The 12,044-nt window shown below is 39.7% G+C and overlaps 1 protein-coding gene across 1 annotated transcript in view; it reads left to right on the top strand.

The window, feature by feature from the left end:
- Positions 1–12,044, top strand: part of si:ch211-220f16.2 (golgin subfamily B member 1) — a 35,235-nt gene that overhangs the window by 6,833 nt on the left and 16,358 nt on the right. Inside the window, exons 8-21 of the mRNA XM_018692747.2 lie at positions 135–257; positions 400–513; positions 713–1,019; positions 1,478–1,593; positions 1,891–2,008; positions 2,186–2,277; positions 2,383–2,533; positions 6,984–7,090; positions 8,211–8,334; positions 10,062–10,195; positions 10,340–10,387; positions 10,817–10,926; positions 11,618–11,786; positions 11,893–11,997. Of these exons, the coding sequence (XP_018548263.1) occupies positions 135–257; positions 400–513; positions 713–1,019; positions 1,478–1,593; positions 1,891–2,008; positions 2,186–2,277; positions 2,383–2,533; positions 6,984–7,090; positions 8,211–8,334; positions 10,062–10,195; positions 10,340–10,387; positions 10,817–10,926; positions 11,618–11,786; positions 11,893–11,997 (1,818 nt within the window). The remainder of the gene's footprint in view (positions 1–134; positions 258–399; positions 514–712; positions 1,020–1,477; positions 1,594–1,890; positions 2,009–2,185; positions 2,278–2,382; positions 2,534–6,983; positions 7,091–8,210; positions 8,335–10,061; positions 10,196–10,339; positions 10,388–10,816; positions 10,927–11,617; positions 11,787–11,892; positions 11,998–12,044) is intronic.

The following is a 12,044-nucleotide window of genomic DNA, read 5'->3' as shown; positions in this document are numbered from 1 at the left end:
ACACACCAAAACAGTGAGGATTTTATTGTAGGATTTGATGCTGTTGTTTGTACTTGTTATGAGAAAATTTTTTCCATGAGATCTAGAATATCTAGTATATCTTAAGTCTGATGATGCACCTTTTTTATTTTTAGATCCAGACATTCAAAGACATCATTATTCAGAAAGATAACCAGCTGATGGAGATCAACCAGATGCACGAACAGGAGCTCTTCAAGCTGGCAGCAAAGTCTGATGCCAGTGCAGACTTGGAGCAGGTAGTGATACCACTCACTGCTAAGTGAATCAGTGAGGAACCACTGGACTTCTCTATTAACAGAATCTTCTGTTTTATCTTTGTGATATTGTTTTTGAATGCAACTACTGCAGTAGTCATGTGATTTCATTTTGTCTCTTCAGCTTTTGAAGGCTCTAAAACAGAAGCTCCATGAGAAAGAGGAGGTGCTGCTCGGTAAAACCCAGGTCATTGATGTTCTCCAGGGAGAGGTGGACGGCAGGGACCAACAGATAAAGGTCAGGAAAGATGTCGCTTTACTGTACATGTCTTTGTCCTCTATGTTTGTGCATATTATGTGAGTTTTCCCCCCCTGACATATGTGACAGCCTTTCTTTAACACCACTTAAAAATTAAATCAAGTTACACCGTCTTCCCCACCTTGTCTTTGCTACATTCTCAACAGTTCTGCCTCGTCATCATCTTTTCTCCCCACAGGAACTTACAGAACGGCTTCGTCGGCTGCAGGTTGAGCGAGAGAGCCTGGAATCTAAGATGGAGGCAGAGAAGCATGTGATGCGAGCACAGCTTCGTGACCTGATGGAGAAACAGCAGGCAGAGGTGCGGCGGATGACTGAGCAGCATCAGTCACAGATGGACCAGACCCAGCAGGATCTCCTGGGGCAGCTGGAGGAACTGAGGAAGGCCTCGTCGGCAGCAGCACCACCTCCCAGTCAGGAGGCCTCAGGGACTGGAAGCATGCCCGCTGATTCAGCCTCTATCCAAAGAATAGCTGAGCTGGAAGGTCAGTTATTCTCCTGCATCATTTTGTCTTTTGATTATTCAGTTTACGTGTCCCAGAAAGATGGTCAGCAGCTTCATTTCTGTCTTAAACGAGATGAAATATGCCTGCATGGAATTTTGTTAAAGCAAGAAAACAATAAAGGGGGGAAGTTAAAGGTGTTTAACAAAACATGTTTAGTGAAGGCTCATTTTTTGGTTTTCACAGACTTCAACTAGACTTTTACTTGTTGGTCTAAACCAGATTTTATGTCCTGTGCATCCAAAACTCCAAGAAGATACCTATCACCACATGATTATAATAATTTCTCTTATATAATAAACATAATTATAAAATAAGGACACCTACTTATTGCAGGGGCAAAAGTCAATCACTGGGATCTCAGATCTCAGATCTCAGAAATGTTATCTCATTGTAGTCTTGAATATCACTGTCTCATTCACTTTCTTTATTTTTTGCAGCCCAAGCAAAGCAAAAAACAGATGAAGCCAGCAGATCAGAGGCCAAGTTCCTGAAAATGAAAGCATGGTCTAAATCTCGGATCAGACAGTTGGAGGAGGAGTTGAAGAAAAGCCAAGTAAGATTAACAAGTTTTTAGACTTTATTTCTGTCTAATCCATCTGTTTGCTGTTCTCCTTTCTAGAGAGGCCTTTTTCCCATATTGAAATGAACTGTTATCCTCTGTCAGATGTAAGCAGATGTTGGCATCAATCACTTTATTAAAAAGAACTTATTTTTCTTAAATTGATCCAAAAGGAACTATAGGAAACTTTATGTCTTACCAAGGTCCTCCTGTTTGTCTTTTAAGCAAAGCTGCAAGGAAAAAAAAAAAGAGAGAGACCCATTTAAAAGATGTTCACCTTGTCCCCTTCAGGCTGGAGCCGCCCCCCCAGAACTGACTGCCCTGCGGAGTCATATCACAGCATTGGAGGAGGAGAGAGAGGAAAACCTTTGGAAAATTGAGCAATATGAGGAGCTGAAAACAAAGAACGGTAATAAAATCCAAATTGAGTGACAATTACGATCACAAGTGTTGTAGAAACACTATCACACAATATTTTCTCTGTAAATTGTAGTCACCTGCTTTATGTCTTAAATTTACTTTAATCATTGTTAAATCTGCAGTGTCTTTAGCAGCTCTGATGTGAAAATTGTGTGTTTCCTGTTAGAAATGCTGGAGGCTAAGCTGGTCGTATATGAGGAGCAACAGAGGACGCTACAAGCAGACCTGGAGCTGTTCACCAAGAGGGCTGCCTCTCAGGTCAGGGATCCAGGATTTATTTATTTTTTTTAAATTCTCCTGCTTGCAGTGATGAAGCCTGCTCAGTGTTGGTATCCTGTCCCTCTCTGCTCTGTCTGGTCACAGGCGAGTGAGTCAGGCAGTGCTGATGACACTCAGAGCCAGGTCCTGGAGTGGCAGGAGATGGTAGCTGAGGCAGTCAGTGCCAGGGACCGGGCCAGGGAGGAGAAGGCTGCCATGTCCCTCCGCATCAGCCACATGGAGGAGGAGAGAGAGGGTAAGGCCTTTGCTAGAGGATGACACATTGAATCAAGGAGACTCAGTTGTTTATTACCACTAGGTAGATGTGGAGTCAGCAGGGTCCTGGGCGGAACATTTTATAGGGAATAAAACATGGATGTTGGTATTTTTAATGTGCACATACTTGCCTAATGCACACCTAATCTGCTTAGACAGTCTGACATGATGTAAATCAACAATGCTTATGCACAGTGAGTCTCAATGATATGAAGAAATGCTCATAAGTAACCCATCTGTGGTCACTTTGTGCATAATGCAACACATGCCACAACAAAACATATTACAGTGTTTACTTCAACAAGCTATAATTTAACTTGTGACATAAATCACCAGTAACCTGACGTCCCACTCTTCTCACATTAATTGACATCATCAGCAATTATTCAGCCTTTCTTAAACTGATTACTTTCTGACAGCCCTTTTGCAAATAAGTACAAAACCTGAGTGTAAAACTGGCTGCAGCAACACTGAAATCAAAATCTGAGTCACTTTATTTGTTATACTTAGAACATGCAGTTCTCCCCAAAATATTTGAACAGATTTTAAGGTTGTGGTGGTTTTGTCATTTCAATGTGATTCTGTTTCATTGCTATGACAGGAAGACACCACTGTTTCTATAATCTCTGTTAATGTAGTGATAATCAGCTTTGCCACCTTTTCAACCATCATAACATATCTACTCTTATCCCTTAGCCAGGTTGGCCGTGAGTTACAGTTTTAGTATTTTCAAATGGAATAGTTTTGTGCACCTTTCATGCTCTTGTTTTCTTTTAATTTAATGTGAAAGTTGCACTTCTAGCTTTTAAAAATAATTTATAGAGAAGTTATATGGACAAAAGTACCTGTAGAAATAAAGAATAAGTGCCACACTTTATCTCTTTTGGGGGAGAACAGTCCATTTCTTGATGACACATGCCATATTTTTAAAGACAGATTGACTCATTGACTCACAGCCACTGTGCAGAAGAATCTCTGGCAGTAACTACAAGCTAATAAACCCAAGATCACTTGTTGATTATTGCATTCCATTATTCATTTTATTCAGCATTGGTAATTGAGCAATCTGGAAAGTTACAGAGCTATAAATGCACATTCTAGTGGTCAAACACATTGTAAGAAGTAAGTCAAGTGGCATCTTCCTGTGCATTTTCCAGCATGTTTGGTTGTTAAGGGTTGAGGTACAGCTCCCATGACTGTTATCCTTAACTGCAAGCAGAACATGTTTTATTTCAACCACAGTAAGAACTGCTCAGTACTTAGTTGCTGGTTTATTGGATCCACTTTACTAAAACTAAAGCAGCCGAATATTGCTGTAGTTTGTTATGCTCTTGTTTTATGCTGAGAAGTATTTTTGATATTTAGTCCCTGAAACAAATGTGGTGGACAAAATATTAAACACATTTTAGTATAAACAGTATTAGTCAGTAGATCTAATAAACTGGCAACTGAGTTTAAACCTCAGTTCATTTTGTGTTTTGTCCCAACACCCCACTGTTACCATTACCACCATCACACTGTGTAGCAGAGAGAGATTTAGTTTGTGTTTACCTCGTGTCCTCTATTGTCTGACTGAACATTACTTTCTTTTTCTTTATTTTCCCCTTGTCCTCACCTTTGTTAATGGGGAGCATTTGGTGACCCTGTGCTGCCTCCCATCTCATGGACCTCCGCCCTCTCCCTCTCACCCAACTCTCCCACTCCAGCCCCTGCTCTAGGGATGGGAGCAGCCACACAGAACAGTTTCCCATCAGTTTTGTGCATGCAGGCTCCTCCAAACCTTCAGTGCAGCTGCTGCTCACTGTACTGCCTGCAGTTTGCCTCATTTTTGCCTTTACAGGGGTTGAACTGCAGGCAGCACAGTGGCAGGCTACACTTTAGAGTCTGCCATTTTGTTTCTCCGTTCTTCCCCTCTCCTGTGTTGTTCCTCTTTTCCATTCCTTCACCCCTTTCTGTTCTTCTGTCCTATTGTTTTTTCTGTTCTTTTGATTATCAGTGTGGCCACACTAAAATATTTTTGTGGAATGACCCACCAATGATAATATCCTGGTATCAATCAATCAAGATCAAACAACATTGTTAATTTTCTTTTGTGGTTGGATGGCTAATTTTGTACTAACTCTGGGACAAGGAATATTGTGTGTCACCCTTTAGAGTTACTGTATCTCACCTGGATAGATACTACAATAACATTTATATACAGTCTCTCTGTGAGTAGGCTAATATTGCAGAAGGTGGTCAGTCATAACCGACTGAAGCTCACATAGTCCAGGTTATATTCTCTTGTAAATTTAGTATCAGGATATACAAGAGAAAATTATTATTAAAGTTATTGTATCTGGTATATTTTATGAGCGATTCTTCAGGAATTAAAGGTTAAAATAAAACTAAAGTCATGCTCAGAATAAAATGGCTAATGATCCCTCTTACATTATTTATGGCTGTTAATTTTGATTAACTGCGTGTGCTTCTGGCTGTTAAATTGGTGGAGTAGACATTAATGAATTGAGTGAGTAATAAGACTCAAAAGCCTCACAACTCAGCTGAAAGCTCTCACAGTAATTAACACTTTTTATGAAGGACCACTGCAGTTAATTTGTCGCCAGAGTTTTATCAAGTCACGCCTTTCACTTTTATTTAAATGCTATGTCCCTGCTCAGACGTAGTTACTACAGAGAGTTCTTTTTTTACTTTTGCATTTAATCCAATCACTCATATTGGTGTGATTTGTTGATGTAATTCAGGTGGAGGGACTGTGGGAAGCATATACACTAACTCACTTATGTTCAAGTCCTGCTGGGAATAAGAGAATGATCAGTTTGTGATACACAAGTTGCTCTGATGACGATCATGCATGGTTTTAACACTGAGTCAACTGGTATCTAAGTTAGAGCTTATTAATTGCTATAAAAACATCTAAAGACATGATGACTCCATCAATACCTGCTATGCTTTTGCTTCTCTGTTTTGTTGCTGCAGCCTGTCATCTCTTTGCCCGCAATTGTCACCAAGAACTATTTGTTACAGTAGCCATGTGTACTATTTAATACCAAACCATTAGTGCAAAGTGCAGCAACATTACATGATCTGGTAAATGCTAAAGCAAATGAACACCATACAAACACAGTCCTCTGATATCACTTTATAAAAGGATAATAAGCAGATATCAGACTCACATCTGCATGGCATTCTCAGGCACAAACTGAAGAAACCCTGCTGGAAACCAGCAGGATTTACTTCTAAGATATTGTAGCAGAAGACTAACTTGGTTTGGCTTCATGAATAATACTCATGTCTCTCCTGCTCTTACATCCTCCACATATGTGATCCTTACTGCTGTGGTCAGTGTAGGTAAAATACCCAGTGTGAGGCAGACTGGCTTCACGCTGCCTCAGACTGTTTTATTCAACAGAATTAGTGTAGGTGATCTGACTCAGCCCTGATGCATGTTCTAAATTATAGTCAATACTACACTTTCATAATAATTTTGTATTATATGACTAGTTCTTAGTCTCAGCTTAACCCTGCTTATACACTAAACCCACACTGACCACTGCCTAACCCACTGTACTCCTTTTCTTTTCCTGCCCCTCCCTTTGCTTTGAGCTGCCTCCCCCTCCCTCCCCTATACATCAAAATCAGCCTGTTGTCACAAAACAGATGGGAACATGTTTTGTTCAGCCTAATCAATTTGGCATTGCCCTGCTTGCATCCTGTGCTGCTAAATGAAAACCCAAATAATATGAAGTTACTGTGAGAATCCCCCTCAGATTTGCACCTGTCTAGTGTAACTCTAAATAACTGTCTGGTCTCCCTATTGAACACTCAGTGATGAAACATTGGCTTTAAGTGTGACTCATGAAAATGGGTCCTCTCCTTCCTCCCACAGCCACTTTTCCTCCTTGTCTCCCACATGTTTGAATGCTGTTTTCTTTTGCTATGCAAATTAGGTGTACATGGCTCTGACCAGAATGTTGCTTTTGAAGTGTTTCTCAGGTCCACATACCTTATGCAAATACAAAAGTGATAATATCTGGAGTTTGAGTAACTTTCTCTTTCTCCATCCTTGACTCCCTCAGTCGCTGTCTCCATACTTTTCTTAGTCTGTCTCTCTTGTTGCCTTTGTTGTTGGATGACTGTTTTCTATGTCACAAAGTGTATTTGTGGTGTTGAAAGTGCCTCATTTCCCTCTTTATCGAAACCACAAACACCATCTGTGCCATCACACTTCTTATCTTCTTTCCATCTCTGTCATCCTGTCTTCAAAAAATGTCTTCAAAAATCTTTCACTCTGCCATCATTCTGTCCAGTCCATTTTATACCCACCTCCCATCCATAAATACATCCTCAATCCAACCCAACCTTCCCCTTTCCCTGTGGCACAAAACTGATTGAGGATGACTGGTTCTTTCCTGGCTGCTCCGATCCAGCACTGGCCACTCGGCAGCAGGAGTTGGAGGAGGAGCTGGCTCAAGCTCGGGGGCTCGGCCAACACAGGGCCAAGAAGCTAACAGCTCCAGCCCAACGAAGCCTGCAGGTAGGTGGACATGCTGACATTACTGTGGTTGTGCAATGGTTGCACCAGCATATCTTTTGCGTGCTGTAATATTTCCAGTGACATAGTTGTAGTTTAGGGAGCAAAGCATCTTCCTCGGATATGCTAACTGTAAAAGCTAAATTCAACCAAATTTCTATTATTTGTAAAACTGTGATTGAAATTTTACTAGTTACCACTTTCTGTTCCATAAAGTAATACAATTCAGAAACACCTAACAATCCCAGGTCAAATTAATTTTAACTTAAACAAAAAAAAAAAAACCCTGAATAAAACAACAATGGAAATACATTAGTACCAAAGCTACTTCAGTCTGCTAAAGTCAGAACTTATTCCTGAGCTGTTTATGACCATCAACAAGCTCAATTCATTAAATACCTTCTTTCTAAATTTCATTTCACTATATAGTAACCTCTAAACTAAAACATTCCATTTTATTAATGCAATTTTTTGGAAGCGGTTGCACAGCCAGACTGTAAATAGTCTGATAAGCTTAATAATACAACCAAAATTGAACCCTAAGTGATCATATTCCTGTCTGGCTAGCTCTCTGCACAAACTAATGACTAACTACTGTTACAGCAAATCACAGATACCTATAGAAACCTTTCGTCTCTGAGGGAATAATTGCATATTATGTCATCAGTCCATTTTTACCATGAATTAAAATTGTTTTTAAAAAGTAGCAGATTAATTTCAGTGTTAATTTATGTCCAATAATTGAGAGAAATTTTAGATACTGGTGGGAATGATTAATCATGTTGACTTGAAATTAGGAAAGAAAGGAATAGTTCAACATTTTGGGAAATGCACTTATTCTTAATGCACTTAAATCAGTACCACTCTTATGTCTGTGTTAAGCACAGAGCTGTAGCCAGGAGGTGGTTAGCTTGGCCTAGCCTAGAGATTGGAAGTATGTGAAACAGTTAGCCTGTCTCTCTCCAAAGACAAAAAAACAATCTGCCTAATGGCACCACCGTCTTAAGCAGAAATGTAGAAATGACAATCTGTGGTTTTATGGGAGTTGAAACTCCTCTTTTAAAGAATTGTTGCTCTATAACCTGTCACTGCTCTGGTTGATTTAAGTCTATCTCACTTTCAGGAGGACTTTGAGTTTGATGGGCAGGTCCCCTTCCAGGACCCACGCAGCACCTCGGAGAGCACAACCCCGATGGAGGGAGAGAACATGGGAGGTTGGTGGCCCGAGTACAGTACTCCTGATACAGGTGTGAGACCCGCTGGACAGTTTACACTGGCATGCACATGGTCATTTGCACATTACTTTGGGAAACTTAAGTTATCTTTGGGTTGATATTGTGTTGTTTTCACCATAACACTCCAGATTTACTTTATTGAGTGTTGGATTGTGGCTGTTGGTTGGTTTTGTCTTTTTTTTTTCACCTAACCTGCCAATATTGTGAATGTAAGGCCTGGGTTATCTATACTGGGTTATTGTGTTTATATATTATATGGATTAGCTTGGTTCAGCTTGACCTTTTTCCTGCTTGTGGAGTTTGGGTCACACTGTAGCAAGCTAAGTTTAAGCTCATTCCCTATTTATAACTCTGGGATAATTGACTGAATCTCAAGAGTTCGACATTCATTCATTGGTTTGCATTGTCATCAGTTTACAGTATTTTCTTTTGACACGTGCATGCTGGTTGAGCTGGCTGGTGTTTGTTGGGATTAGTCCACTGAATGCTCTGAACTCTTGAAAGAATATAAATGTAGGTGGCAGGAAACTCCCCCATCTGTGGTAAGTTTTGTTTTTTTCATTGTTTGCATGTTCTGCTCATTTTTCTTCATTTCCTCTCATCCTCTTTTTGGTAATTTAAACTGCTGTTTGTCACGAAGCCAAAAAAATACATCCACAAACATCTAAGAAATTAAATAACAGTAAAAAACAAAAACACACACAGTGTGGAAATTGTAATTGGGGGAGTTATGTTTTAAATATAAAACTGACTGATGTGATTTTTGGCTGTTTGTGGCAAAAACATATGTAGAGATGCATTTCCCTGTCTGTGTATTAATTAATTATCTGACAATATCCAGTATGTATATATGTAATCAGCCCATGCAGATTCACATTTCCTACAGATTTTTACCTATTTTTTCCCACTTGTACTCGTACAGTATGGCTGTCACTTTAAAATATCAGATTCCAGCATCATTTGTTTGAATTAATGCAACTGTAACACTCATAGCTTTATCATAAGCTATGTTGTAGAATTGTTGTTTGTTAATTTGCTAACAGATAAGCTTAGATTTGCTGTCATGTCATAGTTACTGTGTGGCAGTTGTATTTTTAAAATTTTGCAAAACTGTACATTATCCACAATTTTTCCATCTGTGATGTTGAAACCAATTATTATAATTATCCAAATATGTCCACTCAGTACATCTCTGATAGTTTGGTGTCCTGATTATCTCCATAGTGGGACTTAGCTCAACATGACAACCAACTGTAATCTAGTTTACTGAGACGGCAACACGACATGACACTGGAGAACAAGGCACAGCCTGTTGCATTTACACTGTCTACTAATTCAGACAGATCATGGCAAATCTAATACAGTATTTAATTTCTCCTGTCTTTGAACAGTAGTTCATCTTTTGAATCAAAGAGTGGCAGCCATACAGTACAGTAATTCTCAAATAGTTATTCTCTCTGAGCTACTTAGAGGCTTTAAATCTGAAACGTATTGGCAGGAAGTGTTGTGTTACATTACTGGTAATTTGACAGCACCTGAAAAAATGACAAGGAAGAAGCAACTACAATGAATACAGTGAAAACTCAGAGCAGCAGAGTGATGGTGTTACATGACTTTGTTGCTCCAGTGATGAAAGTAGAGCAATGGCAATCTACAATGTACCCCTCAGTGGCCTTAGTTTGTGTCACATGATATCCCCAATACTTGTTCTCACCTCTTCTCTTTCCTGGTGATTCCAGATGGTTTGCGGTCTGTTGTTGAGGAGCTGGAGCTGGAAAGGAACCAGCTGCAGGAGCAGATACTGAGTCTGGAGGAGCGCTGTCAAGATCTGGAGGATCGACTGCAGCTGCAGGCACGCATCGAGGCATTACAGGTAGCCTCACCGTACGCAAATATTGTCATACACCCACACTGTGAAGATGTAACTTACCTACTCATGAGTAACTGCATAAGCGCTGAGTGAATTGCATGTTTTCCCCCGAGGACTAGGATTTTGTAACAAACCCTTCTAACACAGGTGACGTTTGATGTAGATGAAGATGAGCAGCCATATTGGGTCTCTCAGGTGTGTTGGGTCTCCCGTGTATGTGTGCGCTAGAGAGCACCTCTGGCGGTGACGGCTAATGGTGTGGTGTGCTTGTTTAATCTTGGACACTTTTGTCAAGCAATATTTTAAGCAAGTGTAACATTCTGTTGCAGACTCACTGGGTGTTATTAACTGCACTTTAATGCTTAACTTAATAACTGTCAAAAATGGTGAATATCTATGTTTCATTTTTCCTACACAAATGGGCAAAATAAATATCTAATAGTATCAATGATTCTGATAGTGACTATGATAACAGAAGCAGTGAAAATTAAGTACAAATCTCCCTTGATGCTCCTCTCCAGTGGGTCTGCTGTCATCCACGTCTGCGTGCAGTGAAAATGTCTTTATCCACTGCTGTATGAATTTAATCTTTGCATATTGATCTTTGTTTTTGTGCCACTGCAGAATGAGACAGAAAAACTTCAGAGCCAACTTGCCAGTGTCAGAAGTCAACAGAGCAGAGATGCAGAGAAGCATCAGCTACTGGTTAGCAGTCTCAACGAACAGCTCAAAGGGTAAGCTACTCAGTCACTGCAAAAACCTGTTTTACTGCATCCAATTTACATTGAACTGTATCAGTAAACAGTTTGAAAGATCATCAATAGAGACTGTACATTACTTTCTAATTATAATGAAATCTAGTAACCACTTTCTACAAAGGTGCTTTATAAGCAGTGTATGGAAATTAAATTAAGAGATATTAATGCCATTGTTAGACAGTCTACAGTAGAGAGATTACAGAGAATGAGAGGAGGGTGAGATGGGGTAATGACATCCAGAGACGGCCCACGGCCAGGATCAAACCAGGGATGGAGCAACTTGTTCTCAGTTGAAGTAAAATTTATTCAGTTTCAATTTATTTGTTAAAAAATTGATCCACCCGCTACACATTAAAAAGACTCCTCCTCTTCCTTGAGCCCCTAAATGTCCCTCAAAACAAACATGTATTTAGTGAATATGAAAGAAAGCTTTTTGAGTTATTTTTGTTGTTGCTATTCAAGAGATTTTTAATACATCACACCATTCAGCCACTGCTGAATTAAGATGAGAGCAGTCAGAAACTGGTTCAGTCAAACTGTCATTTGAAGATGTATATTTCATAACAATTGTGAATTTTATCAAAGGGAGTATTAAATTCATTTTTGAGCAAATTCTTTTCTATTTTGAAGTGTTAAATATTTTAACTGTCATGATATTTTTTTTTAGGTTGAGTGACACACAAGAGTGCCTGGAAAGTTCCCTCATTGAGAAGGAGAACACATTGGCCAAAACATCTGAGAAACTTGAGCTCATCAGCAGCCTCAGAGAATCTTTGAGTGAAAAAGAGATTCAGTTCAAAGAGGTGTCTGACAAGCTCCTTCAGACTGAGCACACTGTAGGTTTTGCCTCCATTTTGTTTTTTGTGAGGATTCATCACTGTTCATTGTGCAACTGTAGGCAGTCATTGTTGTTTGTTGTTGTTGTTTATTTCCCTCTGTCAGCTCGAAAACATCTCCAAGAAATGCAGCAGCTCAGAGAAACAATGTTCTGAACTGAAAACAGAAGTCGCTGACCTCACACAGAAGCTGAGTGTGCTGAAGGAGAAGGTAGGAAGTCAAAATATTAATCTTTACATTTTCAGTTTGACTTACTG

The sequence above is a fragment of the Lates calcarifer genome, linkage group LG2, assembly GCF_001640805.2.
Source record: "Lates calcarifer isolate ASB-BC8 linkage group LG2, TLL_Latcal_v3, whole genome shotgun sequence".
NCBI classification, from domain to species: domain Eukaryota; kingdom Metazoa; phylum Chordata; class Actinopteri; family Centropomidae; genus Lates; species Lates calcarifer.
The sequence above is the reverse complement of the archived record's forward strand: the minus strand, read 5'-3'. Positions and strand labels throughout refer to the sequence as shown.